Consider the following 21,149-nt stretch of genomic DNA (forward strand, 5'->3'; position numbering starts at 1 on the left):
CTTCTCTTAGCCACATTCTTGAGTGACAAACCCAGAGTAAATGTACGTGAAAATCTTGAGCTGATCCAGTGGGTTTAAACCATCAAGATTGAAGTGGTTTGAGCTGCACATTTAAACCGGCTAGGCCTCTGAAGACATTTTCTGCCGGTACTTCCAGTTATTTGTTTACTGGTTCCGTGGTCGGAGGCCACTGGATTTTCTGTTTGACCAGTAGATTTTGTGTGATACTGGTCAGACAGGTCGGCAGAAAATAAAACTTCTTAGAGAAAAGAGTTTGTCTTATTTAGAAGAGAGGGTGTGAAAATATATCAGAGATCAAAAATTAGACCTCTAATATGACCACAGACACTTGCAGCGAACCTTTAAAGCATCATTGCTCATGGGGGGGCCAATGGTCCACTACAGTGTACAAATCCTGACATTGACTTGTATGATGTCAGAATTTGAAATTTGTGTTCATTGAAGATGAAGAGGAAGTTGTAACTTCCTCACATGGCGTTCAGCATGAAGGGGATAGTGCAACGACTGGTTGACCTGTATCAGTATAATGGCTCGGGTGGGGCACCTTACTTGCCTTCAGTAAGTCATTTCAGTGAAGCAGCACTAGATAAAAGAGTGGTGGAAATCCATCCTGCAACAAGGTGGCACATTATACGTACATGCACACTAAGGACTCCTTCATCATATGACTGAAAACTTGTTATGACATTAAACCCCAAGCACTCACTCACTTACTCATTGAAGATGACAAATGATCTTTGTTCTTCATTAGCCATTCCATGTTGATTCTGTACTATCCAGTGCAAAATAAGAACAACACAAATCTTTTGGTGTCAGGACCAGTAAACTTGCAAACTGACCAGTAGAACTCTGAGTGTACTGGTCCTAGAGCCCTGTTTGACTTAGTATAGTGACCATGGATATTTTACACATAACAGAAGTTGTCAATTTTGTTATAAGTAATGGTTTGTGATTTTGTGGAGAAATGCTTTGACTTGGTAACTTATTCTTTGACTCCTATTTCCAGTGTCAGGTGAGAGCTATCCATGACAGTGGCATGTCTGTGAAATTGGACAAATGGACAAAGGGGTTTATCTCCAGTCTTCATTTGGCTGATGTTCCCCTGAAACATCCGGAAAAGAAATTCAAGGAAGGGGACAAGTTAAAATGTAGGGTGAGTGACAATTTAAATTCTTGTTACCTGCTGTTGTTGTTCCTACATTCCGTTGTATGGTTGTGTTGGTTGAAGGCCAGGTAAAGGCCAGGTAAGTGGCATGTACCATGAAATCAAATGGAAAAATGACATATTTAAGGTTTGAAAAGTCCGAACAGATACTCCTTTTTACATTTACAAAATCTGTTGAAGTAAAGCTTGCTAGGTTGTACTGTAAACAAAGTAAAAGATGATGATTTATTAACTTAAATTTACCATTAAATAAATGTATTTGGTTTTACGTGCAAGTATAGCTTGACATACCCAAGAACTTAAGACACAACTCAACCCAATTTTTGCATAGGGTCCTGAGCGCTAGCGTATTCTAACTGACTATGCGATTCATCTGGAGGTTGCTCTCCAGTTCAGTCCAAAGTTGTATATCCATCAATGCCACACGCACCGACTGTGAAAGACCAGTTCAACTCATTCGAGTCACATCTTAAGCTCCTGTTTAAGAGAAAGTTTCCTAATGTGTTGTTGTTGTTGTACAGGTATTACAGATAGACCTGGCCAAAGCTAAACTCTTCCTGACCAACAAACGATCTCTGGTGAACTCCAAGCTGCCAGTCATAAGCAGTTACGACCAGATGGAGCCCGGCATGGAGGCAGAGGGCTTCATAGCCAACATTAAGGACAGGGGTGTGCTGGTGGTATTCTACAACAAGATCAAGGTACACTGTACAGGTGACGCTTGCAGGGGGCAAAACTGAAAAGGCCTGTCTCAGAGTCATTTATTGATTTGATTGGTGTTTTATGCTGTACTCAAGAATATTTCACTTATATAACAGCGGCGAGCGTAATGGGGGAAGGGAACTGGGCAGACCCTGGGGGAAACCTACAACCATCCGCAAATTGCTGGAAGACTGTCTCAAATTTAATTTCCTCACATGATGATGTTATAAACCTTCCCTGGTCTTGTTTCGACTATTAGATTGATCAAAAAATCTAAAATTGGAAAATTAAGATGAAGATGAAGAGCTTATATTTCAGAGTTCAAAATTTGCTGAAACCACGTAAAGATTTGAACCAGTGAACTTACAGCCCTCCTGGGGTAAAATCACATTAAATCACATTATAAATTATGTGCCATGACTCTCTGCTAAGGCTGTGTGTACACATGTTTTACTTATCTTTTTGTCAGTTGCAGAAAAATTACTTGAAGGTGTTTATACATTTCAATGAGAAGTCTCTAAGAAAGTAACTTTACCCTCAACTTCTCCATTAAATTAACTGGCAGTCTTGTGACACTGCTCTGAATGTTGATTGTATCGTTACACATACCAGACGTTTGGGGGAAATTTTACTTGCGGATGGTCGTGGGTTTCCCCCAGACTCTGCCAGGTTTCCGCCCACAATAACCCTATCTGCTGTTGTATAAGTGAAATAGTCTTGAAGGGGGAGTAAAACTCCAACCAAATAAATAAATACCCTACGTTGGTGCCATAATAGTTATCTTAAGATGACTAGTGAAAAATACAATTATCACATCAGTTTGTTACACTGAGGCCTGAATTCAAGCCTGTTTTTAAAACTGTCCAGTTTTGGGGGAAAATGTTGAAAGATGTATTAATTGAGGTTAGCTCTTTTGTGGAATTTTAGAGCTTCTTGTGACAGACTTGGCTATTTTGATTAAACCCTGAAAATGGTGTCTTTCGTTTTCCTTTTAGGGCTGGGTTCATAAAGACGAGCTGAGTACTGAGCGAGTACCTGACCCAGGGAAGGTGTTCTACCTTGGGCAAGTGGTTAGATGTAGAGTTCTTAGTGTTCAGCCCTCGCAGCAGAGAGCACAGCTCTCATTTAAGGTAACTACACGTATTGCTTCTTCTCACAGTGGGTTGGTAGAGTGTCCGCTTCGGGAAAGGTAGATCCAGGGTCAAGCCTGGGTCGGGTCACACCTAAGACTTTAAAAGAGGAAGTTGTAGCTTCCTTGCTTGGCGTTCAACATGAAGGGGATAGTGCAGGGGCTGGTTGACCTGTATCAGTATAATGGCTTGGGCGGGCGGCTTACTTGCCTTCGGTTAATCATCTCAGCGAAGCAGCACTGGATAAAAGAGTGTTGGAAATCCGTCCTGCAATAAGGAGGCACATTACACGTACATGCACCCTAAGGACTCCTTCTTCACCAAATGACTGAAAAATTGATATGTACAACATTAAACCCCAAGCACTCACATACTCTTCTCACAATGTAAGTGGTCTGCATTATGTTTTTAGCAGGTCCTTAATTACCTGGTAATTATGTTCGTTAGTCTTCCATCATTATGTGCATACCTGTACATCATGTTGGAATGATCATCATAAACTTGCCATACAAAGTTGGGTGCTGTACCCTGGCACGCGGGTTTCCTCCACCGATAAAAAAACTGACTGACATAAAGTGAAAAATTCTTGTGTATTTTATTAAGCAAAAATCGATTAAATAAATTAAAATTTTAAAAGTAAATATATATTATGTTCGGATCTTTGGTTTTACCTCAAAACAGTCATCATGTCCAACAAATCACTCCACATATGATGTTTTGAGAGACCATTGCTAATTTTATATATAGGGCTTGGTTGTATTTAAGAGTTTCTGGTGCTGCAAATCTATCTCCTCACACATGGATATGAAATTTGATTACAGCTTGGAGGTGCAGGACTGGTAAGCAAGCAACAAAAGTCAACCCCAGCACCGGAAGACTTCAAAATAGGCAAGGTAAGTGTGGTCAAGTTTGTAGATGTTAGTACTTCAGGGGTCTGTTTTATTGAGCAGTCACAACATCAGATGGGTGTAACATTTATAAAAAAATGTAGGTAGGGGATACGTTCCCACAGTAAATCTGGGGTCAGTTTCACAAATATGTCGCACATGTACGATAATCGCACATATAGGACGATGGTACGGTAAGAGTGACGTACAAAATATATCGTACGACAAATGTACGACAAAAAAGTGTCGTACACCGCTTTGCGGGACTGGGTGCAGATGTTTGATTTTAGCATGCAGCAGCACTGTTACACCAACCCATCTCTGTTTAATTACTGATACTAGACTGCCTTCATCTTGATAATTTTAAATTAATATCCAATGCTTTCCTTCCATCTGCTTAATTTGTCCAGGTTGGGATCAGTGCATTATCAGATGATAATATTATTGTTCTTAGTGCCTAAGTACAGTTCAGTTTCTGTCAGATCAAATTTGTATTCACAATTTCATTTTTTCTTAGACATGTTAGAGCGGAGATTTCTGTTAGAGGACGATAAAAGTGCACAGTTCAGTCTTCTACTTTTAGATTTTAGGTTGTAAATTTCAATTTTCTGTTGTCAAATTGTAGTCTCACCAGAGACCTTTTGTTGTGTAATTCACTTTTCTGTTTTCAGAGTGTAAAGTTTAGTTTTCTGTGTCTGGAATGATAAACTGTACAGTTCAGCTTTTTGTCATCATATGTTAGATCGTAGAAGTTTTCTGTTTTTAAATTATACTCTCTCTTATAAATAATATTCTTCTCTTTAATCTAAAGCTATTTAACAATACATGAACACTAAAACAGTTGAGTTTGATAACACAGTCCAATCATCTCTCTGTAGATTGTAGACTGTAAGGTAGTGAGGAAGAAGGACTCTGGATTAGATGTGACTGTTCTTTCCTCTGACACCCCTGCTTACCTGCCCAAACCTCACCTGTCCGACTCACGGGAGAACTGTCAGCAGCTGATGAAACTGTACCAAGTGGGAGACGTGATCAAAGAGGTCATGTACCTGACTCATACTTCACACACCGTATCCTTTGTGGCCTGAGGGTTGGGTATAGTATACTGTGATCAGTAAGGCAAAGCTAACACTCCAATGAAGTTTATATTGGACGAAAGACCATATAACACTGTCCACGGAAATAGTTTGATTTATTTTATCAACTGATTAAACAATCCCTCAGTGATCACTTGGGACCCAGAAGGTATCGGTGATATAACACCCATATTTTTGGTTTGAAATAGTTTGTTTCAAGGTCCATTTTATGAATGCATTCATAATATAGACACATATTTTGAATGATGAAACCTCACTGGTCACTGGTCACTTGTCCCAGTTTGGAGTGTAAAATATAAAGTTTCAAATGCATTCTTAAAAAAATCTTAACGTACACATACTTTCCTCTGGTTGTGGGCTTCCCCTGAGCTCTGCCCAGTTACTTCTCACCATAATGCTGGCTGCCATTCTATACATGTAAGTGAAATATTCTTGAGTGATCACAAAAATAAAAAAACTTGTTTCCCCAACAGTGTTAAATGGTCTTTTAACTCAAGGACGGGAGATTGCATAGAAATGAGCAAATGATTGAATATATTTGCTTCATCTCTTTTTTTCTATTTATGCTAGGACTAATATAATATATCTTAGTCCTAGCTGTCTCAGATATGTTTATGGGTTGCAATTCCCTTAACTGTAACTGCACTGAGGTCAATTCAACTTCCAGCTGATGTTGTATACTGGCAGAAGGTTTGTCAGGTACCTGGCGTGGCACATGTATGCTGGTACTACCCAAACTCTGCTCGGTTTCCTCTCACCATAATGCTGGCAGAAGGTTTGTCAGGTACCGGGTTAGGCACATGTATGCTGGTACTACCCAGACTCTGCCCGGTTTCCTCTCACCATAATGCTGGCAGAAGGTTTGTCAGGTACCTGGTGAGGCACATGTATGCTGGTACTACCCAAACTCTGCCCGGTTTCCTCTCACCATAATACTGGCAGAAGGTTTGCCAGTTACCTGGTGAGGCACATGTATGCTGGTACTACCCATACTCTGCCCGGTTTCCTCTCACCATAATGCTGGCAGAAGGTTTGTCAGGTACTGGGTTAGGCACATGTATGCTGGTACTACCCAGACTCTGCCTGGTTTCCTCTCACCATAATACTGGCAGAAGGTTTGTCAGGTACCTGGTGAGGCACATGTATGCTGGTACTACCCATACTCTGCCTGGTTTCCTTTCACCATAATGCTGGCAGAAGGTTTGTCGGGTACCTGGTGAGGCACATGTATGCTGGTACTACCCATACTCTGCCTGGTTTCCTCTCACCATAATGCTGGCAGAAGGTTTGTCATGTACCGGGTTAGGCACATGTATGCTGGTACTACCCATACTCTGCTCGGTTTCCTCTCACCATAATGCTGGCAGAAGGTTTGTCGGGTACCTGGATAGGCACATGTATGCTGGTACTACCCATACTCTGCCCGGTTTCCTCTCACCATAATGCTGGCAGAAGGTTTGTCAGATACCTGGTGAGGCACATGTATGCTGGTACTACCAGACTCTGCCCAGTTTCCTCTCACCATAATGCTGGCAGAAGGTTTGTCAGGTACCTGGTGAGGCACATGTATGCTGGTACTACCAGACTGTGCTCGGTTTCTTCAACTCATATTACAAAACACCAACCAATATTCCGATGTACTTAAGACTTTAAGAAGTGTCCACATGGTCAATAATTTCCCATGCTGAGATTGAAGTTGAATGTGTGATAAATTGTGTGGTGTCAAGATGATGATTCTTGGCTCAGTCTCATGATTCTGATGCCCTGTGCTACGGTAATGCCCTGTGCTATGGTAATGCCCTGTGCTACAGTAATGCCCTGTGCTACGGTAATGCTCTGTGCTACGGTAATGCCTGGTGCTACGGTAATGCCCTGTGCTACGGTAATGCCCTGTTACAGTAATGCCCTGTGCTACGGTAATGCCCTGTGCTACGGTAATGCCCTGTGCTACAGTAATGCCCTGTGCTACAGTAATGCCCTGTGCTACGGTAATGCCCTGTTACGGTAATGCCCTGTGCTACGGTAATGCCCTGTTATGGTAATGCCCTGTGCTACGGTAATGCCCCTTGCCATGGTAATGCTCCGTGCCACGGTAATGCCCTCTGCTGTGGCAATGCCTTGTGCTGTGGTAATGCCCTGTGCCATGGTAATGCCCCATGCCATGGGAATGCCACTGTGCTATGGCAGTGCCCTGCACCATGGTAATGCCGTGTGCCATGGTAATGCCGTGTGCCATGGTAATGCCCTATGCTATGGTAAAGCCCTATGCCGTGATAATGCCCCATGCCATGAAAATGCCCCTGTGCTATGGTAATCCCTATGCTATGGCAGTGCCCTGTGCTATGGTAATGCCCTGTGCCGTGGTAATGCCCCATGCCATGGGAATGCCCCTGTGCTATGGTAATCCCTATTGTATAGCAGTGCCCTGTGCTATGGTAATGCCCTGTGGCGTGGTAATGCCCCATGCCATGGGAATGCCCATGTGCTATGGTAATCCCTATGCTATGGCAGTGCCCTGTGCCATGGTAATGCCCCATGCCATGGGAATGCCGCTGTGCTATGGCAGTGCCCATTGCTATGGCAGTGCCCAGTGCCATGGTAATGCCCCATGCCATGGTAATGCCCAGATACATGCACATGCTTGACCGATTACTCCTTGACCACATGTAGCTGGTCACTCACAAGTTCTCCCACATCCAAGCCTCTCGTGACGGAAGCTTAGTCTCACAATTTTCAGAAATACAGGTATGTTGTTTCTTTTTGTTTTATCTTCTGTGTTAGTTTATTTGCCAGCAACAGAAGCTTCATGATGATTTGGTAAAGCACCTGGAGAGGCATGTGATGACTCTGTTTTTATGTGCTGAATGAAATGTAAAACCCCAAAGGAGTAATCAGTTCTTAACATCATTGTTTACGTGTGTGTACTTTTTCTCAAATATCCCAGAAATTGCATTCAGTATGACTACAGGGTATCCTAAAAATGCGAAAAACGGCAGAAAATGAGGGTATTTGGTGTTTTCAGTATAATCCTTCAAAAAAGTGTAAGCTTGTCCACGTGATGTACATGTAAGCTTGTCCCCATGATGTATATGTAAGCTTGTACATGTGATGTACATGTAAGCTTGTCCCCATGATGTACATGTAAGCTTGTACATGTGATGTACATGTAAGCTTGTCCCCATGATGTACATGTAAGCTTGTCCACGTGATGTACATGTAAGCTTGTCCCCATGATGTACATGTAAGCTTGTACATGTGATGTACATGTAAGCTTGTCCCTGTGATGTACATGTAAGCTTGTCCATGTGATGTACATGTAAGCTTGTCCATGTGATGTACATGTAAGCTTGTCCACGTGATGTACATATAAGCTTGTCCCTGTGATGTACATGTAAGCTTGTCCATGTGATGTACATGTAAGCTTGTACATGTGATGTACATGTAAGCTTGTCCACGTGATGTACATGTAAGCTTGTCCACATGATGTACATGTAAGCTTGTCCATGTGATGTACATGTAAGCTTGTCCATGTGATGTACATGTAAGCTTGTCCACGTGATGTACATGTAAGCTTGTCCATGTGATGTACATGTAAGCTTGTCCATGTGATGTACATGTCCATGTGATGTACATGTAAGCTTGTCCATGTGATGTACATGTAAGCTTGTTCATGTGATGTACATGTAAGGTTGTCCATGTGATGTACATGTCCATGTGATGTACATGTAAGCTTGTCCACGTGATGTACATGTAAGCTTGTCCACATGATGTACATGTAAGCTTGTCCATGTGATGTACATGTAAGCTTGTCCATGTGATGTACATGTAAGCTTGTCCACGTGATGTACATGTAAGCTTGTCCATGTGATGTACATGTAAGCTTGTCCATGTGATGTACATGTCCATGTGATGTACATGTAAGCTTGTCCATGTGATGTACATGTAAGCTTGTCCATGTGATGTACATGTAAGCTTGTCCACGTGATGTACATGTAAGCTTGTCCATGTGATGTACATGTAAGCTTGTCCATGTGATGTACATGTAAGCTTGTCCACGTGATGTACACGTAAGCCCACCATGTTTGTATAAGGAGGATATGGACATGGACATATTTGTATACCTGGCTGTGCACAGATTCACATGTTTTTCACCTTTTTCACACCTTTCTTACTCGTGGAAGATATGGGCAGCTTCACTTGTCTTTTCTTCATTTGTCTTTTCTTCATTTTTCTTATTTTCACTTGTCTTTTTTTCACTTGTTTTTTCTTCATTTGCCTTTTTTTTACTTTTCTTTTCTTCATTTGTCTTTTCTTCTTCTTTTCTTCATTTGCCTTTTTTTCACTTGTCTTTTCTTCACTTGTCTTCACACTTGTTTAAGTGTTACGGGCAGCTTCGCCAATCTTTTTCACCTTTTTTTTCACACCTGGAAACCCTGGACAGTTTGATTTATCCTTGTCACCGATTTTTATACCAGGAGGAATTGCACTCAGGACATCACCTGTAGTTTGCTGACATGACATAATTGGTGTTTTCATCTGTCACATTTTTTTAACTGTTGTTGTGTTTCAGCCTGGTCTACTTCTACCAGGAACAATCAAGAACATCATGGAGTATGGGGTGTTTGTAGAGTTCCCAGGAGGCATGTTTGGCCTTGCTCCTAATAAGGTATGAACTCCGTCTTCTTGTGTCATGTCACTATGGTTGACAGGGAAAGTTTATTTCGTGGGTGATTATGACACAGTCAGATTTGTCAATCACCTCAGATCTGAAGATCTGTGTATTTTATAAAATGTTGTATTTTATCTCTGAAGAATATGGTTTACTTTTGAATGAACAAACACCATTTTGTTCTCCTCACATGCTCAATCAATCAGTCACCAGGATTTGCCTATAGTATCAATAGTATCTGTGAAAGTTCTATTTTCTGTTATACAATTTGAGTGTCATGCTTTGTTGCTCAAAAACGATGGTATGTGCTAAATAGGTTAGCCCATGATTGACTCTGACTGCACAGAATTTGCCTACACATAGATATATTGAAAGCAGTGTAACGCTAGAAACTACCTCAATCAGCATTTCACAAGGATTGAGGTGTGAGAGATTTTCAAAAACTGGTTGACTTGCTTTTGTGTAAATGTGAAGGATGATGCAGGTAAGTTAAAAAGAAAAAGAATTTGTACATGTTAATTTTGATATTCTTCACTTTCATACAGTGTATCCATGGATGGATGTTTAATGTGTAACATTTTAATGTTTACAGTTTATCTGTGATAGGAGACTTTCAGACATCTCTGCCGAGTTTCCAGTCGGTACGTCTGTCAGTGCTAAAGTGGTTGAAGTAGATCAAGAGAAATCACGCTTTCTCGTCAGCTTAAGGCTTGCGGATTGTTACCATGGTAACAATGAAAACATGCTGGAGGTAATGAGCACTGTATTGATGGAGAGAGAGGAAATCAGAGCAGGACTACAAAAGAAGAGAAAAGGTACATTGTATTGTCTACGTAACTCTGTAATGAAGTGCATGAAAATATTAATGTGTTAAGTGCTGCACAGAAAGCGGCGTTTACACCTGTCTATTTTAACTTCACATGTTGGTTTGAACTGGCTCACAGCCTAGACCATTGTAAAATCTAAATTTTGAACGATTTTCAGGAAAACTGTGTTTGCGCCACCATTTAGTTGTTTGTAAATGTTGCAGTATGTATTTAAGGTAACAGTACAGAATTCATGAAAAAAATTTTTTTCTATTTTGTTTTCATGTTTGTGGCATATTTGCTATCTTTTGATTTCAGATTATGATCTCAGCCTATGTCACTGACCTAACTCATAAACTCTTAAGAGCTTATGAAACCTTTTCTTCAAACACTTTTTTTCTCTTTGAAAAAAGACTCAGAAACTTTGTACTACTACATGTCAGCACATGCCATAAACTAAGGAAGGATGACAACAAACATTACATTATCTAAATCTTGTGGATTATGTAGTAATCGTCTAGTCACATGATCTCTGTTAGCCAATGACAAAAAGACCTTGGCAAATGAGTGCAAAATGATCGAAGTGGAGGCATTACATTAATATTCACTTAATTTACAAGTGACTGGTTGTTGACTACTTAGCTTTGCATTTCCAATGAAATAAACTCTAATACAACACCTGGGGTCACTGATCACCCACAAATGCACACTCTCCGTGCTTAAAATCTCAGTCAGCAAATGTGGCAAAAGTTGGCCCGTATTCAACCTTCCACTGTGTTCATTCACAGTAACTTTACAACAACAACATGTTACGGCTTATAATGTTCTGATTGTTTCCATTGGTCATCCTGGATTATGTTAATTAGGTGGCAGTAAATGGGCTTCCGCATGAGGAAAATAGTCTCCCATCAGTATGGTAAGCATATGTGTGCGTCACAGCTGGCAATTCTCATCATCAGTGTCTTGCCAAAGGTCAGTGGCAAAAATAAATAAATAATTTTTATTATGTTTTCTAACTTTGGTAACAGATAGAGCATTGAAACAACTGTCCAGTTTGGCCGATTTGACCGTTGGCAAGTTAGTTCCTGTGACGATAACTAATCAGAACCGGTCAGTTGTGTCATGTGATCTGGGAAACGAGATACGAGGAATGTGCAACAAAGATCTTATTGAAGGTTAGTATGACTGCTCTTTTTCCCCTTCTCCTAAAATAGGGGCAAGGGTAGTTCTTGCCCATTTGGTGTTTCACAGATGCATGTACTTTCTATCATAATTGTTCTACCATTCTAGAAATTCAGTCACTTTTCAATATCCCCACCCCAATACCCAGGTACATGTATTGGTGTTTACACAAACTAAGATGATTATACCTACCTAAATGAAACCTGTAATCTAAGAATTCTGATGACGTTACTGCTTGTTAATGCTGCTACAGTGTCATTGAAATGTAAGGCATGTCCTTGTAATCGGTACATTTGGTTTCACATTTCTTCTTTGATCAAATGGTGAATGGACATTTAATCAGTGTGACATTTAATTTGAGTTCAACCTTAATAAAAATTGAATAGTCTTATAGGGTTATAATGGAGGTTCCTCTGTATGGAATGCACTTCATGTAACTATGCATCCTCTTCACTGATTATCTGCCCGGATTCCTGACACCTAAATGATGGCTATCGTCGCATGATGATTATCTGCCCGGTTTCCTGCCACCATAATGCTAGCCATTGTTGAATGATGATTATCTGCCCGGTTTCCTGACACCATAATGCTAGCCATTGTTGAATGATGATTACCTACCCGGTTTCCTCCCACCATAATGCTGGCCATCGTCGCATGATGATTATCTGCCTGGTTTCCTGCCATCATAATGCTGACCATCGTCGCATGATGATTACCTACCCGGTTTCCACCCACCATAATGCTGGCCTGCATCTCATGATGATTATCTGCCCGGTTTCCTGCCATCATAATGCTGGCCATCGTCGCATGATGATTACCTACCCGGTTTCCTCCCACCATAATGCTGGCCTGCGTCTCATGATGATTATCTGCCCGGTTTCCTGCCATCATAATGCTGGCCATCGTCGCATAATGATTACCTACCCGGTTTCCTCCCACCATAATGCTGGCCTGCGTCTCATGATGATTATCTGCCCGGTTTCCTCCCACCATAATTGTGGCAATCATCACTTCAATTTAGTAAATAAATAAATTATTACTCATGTTGGAACAAGATCAGGATATCATCAGTATTAGAAAAAGGAAACATTATATTTTAAAAGTGACTTTTCTCAGAGAATTTGAGTTCTGCTTTAAATCTTATTATATCATTATAGTTGTGATGGAGGTCACATGCTGCAGAAAGTTTCATGACACTCAGTAGGAACTAAAAGCTATATGTTGATGACTTCACCAAGTTGCTTAACTTGTATTTTCTGAGTTGTTTAGTATTAGGACTTCTAATATTCCAGCATCATTTATGTTGTGCTGCTATGGGCTATTAACAACCTGGTTACTTTTGTTGGTGTATGTAGGTGAGGTGTGCGTTATATATTGGTGAGGTGTGTAGTGTATATTGGTGAGGTGTGTATTGTATATTGGTGAGGTGTGTGTTATATATTGGTGAGGTGTGTATTGTATATTGTCGAGGTGTGTGTTATATATTGGCGAGGTGTGTTATATAGTGGCGAGGTGTGTGTTATGTATTGATGAGGTGTGTGTTGTTTTTTGGTGAGGTGTGTATTGTATATTGGTGAGGTGTGTATTGTATATTGGTGAGGTGTGTATTGTATATTGGCGAGGTGTGTATTATATATTGGTGAGATATGTGTTATATATCGGTGAGGTGTGTATTGTATATTGGCGAGGTGTATGTTACATATTGGCGAGCTATATGTTGTATATTGGTGAGGTGTGTATTGTACATTGGTGAGGTATATATTGTATAGTGGTGAGGTTTGTGTTATGTATTGGTGAGGTGTGTATTGTATATTGGTGAGGTGTATATTATATATTGGTAAAGTGTATATTGTATATTGGTGAGATGTGTATTGTATATTAGTGAGGTACATATTGTATTTTGGCGAAGTGTGTGTTATGTACTGGTGAGGTGTGTGTTGTGTATTGATGAGGCGTGTATTGTATATTGGCGAAGTGTGTGTTATGTACTGGTGAGGTGTGTGTTGTGTATTGATGAGGCGTGTATTGTATATTGGCGAAGTGTGGGTAATGATGTAACGGTCTGATTTGTCTTTAGGTCAGACACTTGAGAATGGCCGTCAGCATGAAGCCGTTGTCCTTTGTGTCAACCTGGCAGAGCTAAGTGTAGATCTGTCTCTAAATGAGGAGCACATACGAGCAGCCAAGCACAGGAAAGAAAACCGTTTCACCAAGGTAAAACATTCACTAGTGGAAAATTAAACTGTTCATGGTGAAAAACATTTAATCGCAAGAGACATTTGAATAACATATTAATACAGATAGTTGATTATGTTCAAAATCTTTTCCTCCTAACAGGAAACATTATAAAGGAATGATGAATTATGTGTACTTAACAGAAGGTTTATGTCTGATTTAAGCAATGGATATTTCACCTGGAATGGTTCACCTGGTCATTGTATCTGGTCAACATTGTGTTAATATAGTGTGAAAATCTTTGATTGACAGGTGAAGGAAGGGCAAATCATTAAAGGGGAGATAATTCTTGTCAAGCCAGACTTTGCTGTTGTGGGACTTCGTGGGCATGCCTTAGGAGGATATGCCTATCTCCCAGTCAGGAAGGTACATATGTGTACTTCTACTGTATTTGACACTAAGCATTCTAACCTTTCTGGTAGAAACGTTTCTTAGTTTACATATACATCTGAGATGTATTATTGGATGCAACATGCTGGTGGTATGTAGGAAGTTTCCCCGCAACTCGGCCCTGTTTTCATCCACCATAATGCTAGCCTTCATCATATAAGTGATCTAAATAAATTGTATGCATTTATTTATAAGTGTATTATTTATTTTACTAAGTATACATGTATTATTCTTGTCCCTAATGATTTCAGTCTTTTTGCTCTTTGTTTCAGCACCTTAATGATGTCTTAGAGAAGGTGAAATTCTCAGTAGGCGAGGTCAAATCAGTATTTATCAAAAGGTATTGAACATATATGCAGCTTTGTAATTATATCTATGGTACAGACTTTTTCCTTTAATTTTCTTAATATGTTGGTTATTTTAGTGGCATCCTTCATTATTGATCAGTTGCGGGTCTCCCTGCAGTATGGTGTATGCTGCCTTTAGTGGTGATATATAATGATTGCAATGTATTATTTTCAATTTTCAAACCTGTGCCATTGTCTGTTGAAAACCATTCACTTTTGTCTTACCTAGTGTTGAGAATGGATTAGTGATTGGGAACTGGTTGGAGTATGTGGAGTCAGGGGAGACAACTGGGGAAGGCCACGTGTATGACATCAGAAAGCCTGGGCTGCAACTGGGAACCATAGCAAAGGCTTTGTGAGTTTATCTATGAATAACTGTACATTCTAGCTTGCTGTCTTATGTGCTTGTCTCCTCATAAATTGCTGTGGCAGTGCTCTCACAGAATAAGCTGTCACTTTACATCAGGAAGTATTTCTGGTAACGGGTATGCTGCTTGGTTTCTTCTGGTTTCTCCACAGTTTCCTTCATCTATCAACCAGACCATTGTCCTGCAAGGCAAACATATCTATTGAAGCCTAGAATACGCAAATACATACGCTGAATTGCAGAGTGAAATATGTTTTTAGAAAATTCTGTGTACTGTGCAAGTAATTCAAAATTTTCTTGAAAGTAAAATTAATTTCATTTTGCAATTGCTTCTCCTTGTCAAAGAGTTGAAAACAGAAGGGTAATACTTACATTAGATTTTACCAGTAAAGTATAACTTTATACACAGTGTTTAAACAGTATTCATTTAAACACTAAAATTTGTTGTTCAGGTAGAGACGGACATTAAATGAAAGAACCTGTCCATTTCATAAAACATTTCACTAATATGCCAGACCATGTGCATTGCCTGAGATGGAACTGTTAAGGATTTAGTGTAATTAATGTATGTTTGTGTTCAGAGTAAAAGCCGTCCATGATCTGCAGATGAATGTCATTGTAAGGAACAGTCCAGGTAGAGTCCACATCACCCAGGTCCCAGACAACACAGTCGTGGTAAGATAGCCAGTCCCTTATGTGACGCAGCTAAATACTTCATCTGCACGTTCTTCATGCTTGTCATTTGTTTGTGAGAGTTGTTATGATTAATGGCATCTTATTTGATATGTGTAAGTTAAACATTTAACTTTGATGAAGATATTTACTCATTTCACCTAAATTAATGCAGAAGAAATAATAATGACTACATGTTTACATCATTATCAGTAACACAGCTGGTCTTTGTACATGTCATAGTGTTGTATGCCTTCTAAATTTGTTTTCAGGGTTCATTTCCAATGAAAAAATACAAAGATTTTGTCGGTCAAAGAATATCGGTGAAAGTGGTTGGATTTAGAGAGGTTAAAACTCACAAGTAAGTATTATACCAAACACTGTTATCAGTCAGAGTTCTGATTGCATGGACTTTTTAAGCTAGCTATGTAATGTCTAAAAGCCTGACATATTTTGTTTTTTTTTTTGTTCTTTGTAGATGGCATAAATTATTTTAATTCGTTTCAGATTTTTACCGTTCTCCCATGCTAATGCCATCAAGTCTATCCCAGAATGCAGTCTTCTACCAAGGTAATCGTTATATCTTTTTTTTTTTTATATATACTATGTAAGAAGCAGAATGTTACGATTTTTTTTTTGGTCATTTTGCTTATGGTTTTGTGTGTGTGTGTGTTTTTTTTCCCATCGGCATCTTTATTAGCTGTGCAACATGTACATTATGTACTGGCGTAATTGGGTAGGAGCTGTCAGATCAAATCCACCTCATGCTGGCTTTTTCTTTGGTCATACGTGGGACGCTCTGTCAGCAATATGGAGATGATCACAGGTTTCCCGGGGGCTCTGCCAGCATAATGCTGGTGGTTGTCATGGGAAGGTAATGATTTTGAGCATGAGGTAAAACAGTAACCAGATTAGTAAAAAAATTACAGATATTCAGCTAAAGAGAAAAAAAATTAAAAAGAAATTCTACAGTAAAGACACCAGCAGCTAATTTGGACGCTTGCCATTTGATTGTTGTTGGGCTGCTACTGTGTGAATTTTCTGTCCCACTTAAACACAGCCTACGTTACAGATACACAGGCTAAGGTTACATGTATGGACCTAAGCTAGTATTTCTCTTTTCACAGTGTGTTAGAGAAGAAGGGACTAAGACCAGGAGAGGAGATTAAAGCCAAAAAGTTTAAGGTTGGAGACACAGTGACCGCCTATGTAGATCATGTAAGTTGTATTAAAGGGAAAAAGAAGTGTTAAAGATGAAGTAAGCGTTAGTAGATATACCATTAAAGACTGTACAAGTGTACGAAAATACCATCAATGGTTATTATTATTGTTAAGTTATTTATTTATTTGGAATTTGTGTTTTATTGAATTAAGTGCAGTTAGTTGCTTGGATTGTAATACAGGCTTTAAGGACCATATTTATGATGAACGGTAAATGAACTAAAGTTTTGCACATGAGTTTACTGTCATTTACTTTCGCATGATCTGAGTTGACAACAAGATGACAGAAGAGAGTGATTAGCCTCCTGTACGTTTCATTACCCTGCATGGCACTAGTCAGCGCTGGCTGCTAAAATTTGCCACATGGGGTCAAGTCACTGATGGTGAGGTGTGCAGGTCTCCCACCTAGTAGGCCTACATGTACATCTCTAATTATACCCTGGAGTGATATTGAAGAAAGCATCAGGACAGGGGATATCTATTACAAACTTTTAAATTCCAAACACTATCTCACCTCATGATCATGCCAAACAAAATACTCAACGCAAACTGCAAACAAACCTATTATTTCGTTTAGGCCTACATGCAAGTCACCTCACACCGTTATCTGGTGAACGGTTGTCTGCTGAGAGCCCTTGTTATCCAATGAATATGTGTACAAATGTATTTCAGTTAAAAACGAATTTCACTGAGAAATATCTGTCATCAGCTTCCCGTGTCCATGTAATTCCGATACAGTATGTCAGTCATACGCGCAGGCATATAGAACAACTGCTCAGTGAAACGTGAGCTTGTTTATTACATTCGGGAACATACATTGTCCATATAATCCCCTGACTACCGTCATTTCTCTCCCGCAGCGCCCAGTCAGTAAGAACCACAATCCATGCAGTGAATCCTCGGATGCACTTTCCGAGCCCCAGGACAAAACTTCAGGTCATTTAGCGTACATGTATGTTGGTGCTCTGAGCCTTTAGTCAGCTAATGCTTGATCACCTGTTATACACCAGTATTTATGAGTAAACTGTTTTGTTCCCCTCAGTTTTCCGGCCAGTATCTGTGGTTTGTTGTGACGCACACTGTGAGAGGGAGAGCACATGTCCTTCACCTCTCCACCGATGCCAAGGTCAGTACAGGATAAGGTCATCAGGGTCATGGTTGCTAATGTCTGACATTAGTGTATTGAGGGAATTGATGGGACTAATGACTTCTGTCAGAAAGTTCCCTAGCTGACACGCGATGTTAAACATTTGAGCCTTGCTTCCTCAAGTGCTGGTTATACCATGGTTGTAAGTCAGAAGGAGTTTCAGGTTTCAGGCAATGGGCATTGGTTTTAGTCTGGTTTCCTCAACCCATAAAGCTGACTGCGGTCATTTGAATAAAAAGTACCCAAATCAGAGCTGTATTGAAATGTCCATGTGGGCGGATGAGAAGTTTGTCAGCTGATTTTAGCCGATTTGAAGGAAAAAAGAGTTTCAATTTAATTAATCTGACCAAAATGGCCCTAGCTAATTCTTTTACTAACGAAGATCAGCTAGTAAAAGTAATTTTAGCTGAGTGATAGAAAAGTTTAAATATTTTCCTCACTGCATTTGTGTATTAAGTATTAAGATGTATTAAGTTAATTTAAAAACTGGATGTACTTGTGAATGGTGACATGTGTGTGATCTGCAGCTAGAAGAGATCCAGTTTCTGGTAAGTCATCTCTGGATTTACCTAATTACTAAAAATTTGTAAGTTTTGAAGGTGTAATTGACTTGATTTCAGTCTGCTGGGTTCCTTCCATGTTAATACAGAGTATACATTAAAGGATAATAAGATATTAAAGGATAATGGAAAATATGAACAATAATTCCATGGGGGAAGGGAGTTGTGGCCTAGTGGTTAACACTTTTTGTGTCTGGTTCAATCCCAGCCTTAGACAGGGTATTTGTACATTGCTCTGACTATTAGTAGGGGCCTCCGTGGCTCAGTCGGTTAGCGTGCTAGCACAGCTTGATGACCCAGGAGTCTCTCACCAATGCGATGGCTGTGAGTTCAAGTCCAGCTAATGCTGGCTTCCTCTCCAGCCGTAAGTGGGAAGGCCTTCCAGCAACCTGCGGATGGTCGTGGGTTTCCCCTCGGGCTGTGTCCAGTTTCCACCCACCATAATGCTGGCCACCATCGTATTTATGAAATATTCTTGAGTACGGCGTAAAACACCAATCAAATAAATAGTAAATAAATAAATACTGACTATTAGTATGGCCATGATGATAAGCGGTTGATGATGCATTTCTCTCAGATTGTACAGTCTAATGTTAAGACCCTTTTGTCTGGTTCAATGCCAGCCTTAGACAGGGTATTTGTACATTACCCTGCTCTGACCATTAGCATGGCCATGATGATAAGCGGTTGATGATGCATCTCTCTCAGATTGTACAGTCTAATGTTAAGACCCTTTTGTCTGGTTCAATCCTAGCCTTAGACAGGGTATTTGTACATTACCCTGCTCTGACTATTAGCATGGTCATGATGATAAGCGGTTGATGATGCATTTCTCTCAGATTGTACAGTCTAATGTTAAGAGCCTTTTGTCTGGTTCAATGCCAGCCTTAGACAGGGTATTTGTACATTACCCTGCTCTGACTATTAGCATGGCCATGATGATAAGCGGTTGATGATGCATCTCTCTCAGATTGTACAGTCTAATGTTAAAACCCTTTTGTCTGGTTCAATGCCAGCCTTAGACAGGGTATTTGTACATTACCCTGCTCTGACCATTAGTATTGTCATGATGATAAGCGGTTGATGATGCATTTCTCTCAGATTGTACAGTCTAATGTTAAGACCGTTTGTCTGGTTCAATGCCAGCCTTAGACAGGGTATTTGTACATTACCCTGCTCTGACCATTAGTATTGTCATGATGATAAGCGGTTGATGATGCATTTCTCTCAGATTGTACAGTAATGTTAAGAGCCTTTTGTCTGGTTCAATGCCAGCCTTAGACAGGGTATTTGTACATTACCCTGCTCTGACTATTAGCATGGCCATGATGATAAGCGGTTGATGATGCATTTCTCTCAGATTGTACAGTAATGTTAAGACCCTTTTGTCTGGTTCAATCCCAGCCTTAGACAGGGTATTTGTACATTACCCTGCTCTGACTATTAGCATGGTCATGATGATAAGCGGTTGATGATGCATTTCTCTCAGATTGTACAGTCTAATGTTAAAACCCTTTTGTCTGGTTCAATGCCAGGCTTAGACAGGGTATTTGTACATTACCCTGCTCTGACTATTAGTATTGTCATGATGATAAGCGGTTAGTTATGCATCTCTCTCAGATTGTACAGTCTAATGTTAAGAGCCTTTTGTGTGGTTCAATGCCAGCCTTAGACAGGGTATTTGTACATTACCCTGCTCTGACTATTAGCATGGTCATGATGATAAGCGGTTGATGATGCATTTCTCTCAGATTGTACAGTCTAATGTTAAAACCCTTTTGTCTGGTTCAATGCCAGGCTTAGACAGGGTATTTGTACATTACCCTGCTCTGACCATTAGTATTGTCATGATGATAAGCGGTTGATGATGCATTTCTCTCAGATTGTACAGTAATGTTAAGAGCCTTTTGTCTGGTTCAATGCCAGCCTTAGACAGGGTATTTGTACATTACCCTGCTCTGACTATTAGCATGGCCATGATGATAAGCGGTTGATGATGCATTTCTCTCAGATTGTACAGTAATGTTAAGACCCTTTTGTCTGGTTCAATCCCAGCCTTAGACAGGGTATTTGTACATTACCCTGCTCTGACTATTAGCATGGTCATGATGATAAGCGGTTGATGATGCATTTCTCTCAGATTGTACAGTCTAATGTTAAAACCCTTTTGTCTGGTTCAATGCCAGGCTTAGACAGGGTATTTGTACATTACCCTGCTCTGACTATTAGTATTGTCATGATGATAAGCGGTTAGTTATGCATCTCTCTCAGATTGTACAGTCTAATGTTAAGAGCCTTTTGTGTGGTTCAATGCCAGCCTTAGACAGGGTATTTGTACATTACCCTGCTCTGACTATTAGCATGGTCATGATGATAAGCGGTTGATGATGCATTTCTCTCAGATTGTACAGTCTAATGTTAAAACCCTTTTGTCTGGTTCAATGCCAGGCTTAGACAGGGTATTTGTACATTACCCTGCTCTGACTATTAGTATTGTCATGATGATAAGCGGTTAGTTATGCATCTCTCTCAGATTGTACAGTCTAATGTT

General features: G+C 40.1%; 1 protein-coding gene across 1 annotated transcript in view; it reads left to right on the forward strand.

Moving 5' to 3' along the window:
* LOC135467223 (protein RRP5 homolog) overlaps positions 1-21,149 on the forward strand; it is a 41,933-nt gene that overhangs the window by 9,642 nt on the left and 11,142 nt on the right. Inside the window, exons 14-31 of the mRNA XM_064744987.1 lie at positions 1,028-1,174; positions 1,708-1,887; positions 2,884-3,018; positions 3,840-3,911; positions 4,784-4,975; positions 7,673-7,747; positions 9,573-9,668; positions 10,264-10,486; positions 11,506-11,652; positions 13,737-13,873; positions 14,147-14,260; positions 14,557-14,624; positions 14,861-14,986; positions 15,580-15,673; positions 15,943-16,031; positions 16,178-16,240; positions 16,798-16,888; positions 17,934-18,017. Of these exons, the coding sequence (XP_064601057.1) occupies positions 1,028-1,174; positions 1,708-1,887; positions 2,884-3,018; positions 3,840-3,911; positions 4,784-4,975; positions 7,673-7,747; positions 9,573-9,668; positions 10,264-10,486; positions 11,506-11,652; positions 13,737-13,873; positions 14,147-14,260; positions 14,557-14,624; positions 14,861-14,986; positions 15,580-15,673; positions 15,943-16,031; positions 16,178-16,240; positions 16,798-16,888; positions 17,934-18,017 (2,133 nt within the window). The remainder of the gene's footprint in view (positions 1-1,027; positions 1,175-1,707; positions 1,888-2,883; positions 3,019-3,839; positions 3,912-4,783; positions 4,976-7,672; positions 7,748-9,572; positions 9,669-10,263; positions 10,487-11,505; positions 11,653-13,736; positions 13,874-14,146; positions 14,261-14,556; positions 14,625-14,860; positions 14,987-15,579; positions 15,674-15,942; positions 16,032-16,177; positions 16,241-16,797; positions 16,889-17,933; positions 18,018-21,149) is intronic.

This window comes from Liolophura sinensis, chromosome 6 (assembly GCF_032854445.1).
Source record: "Liolophura sinensis isolate JHLJ2023 chromosome 6, CUHK_Ljap_v2, whole genome shotgun sequence".
NCBI lineage: Eukaryota > Metazoa > Mollusca > Polyplacophora > Chitonida > Chitonidae > Liolophura > Liolophura sinensis.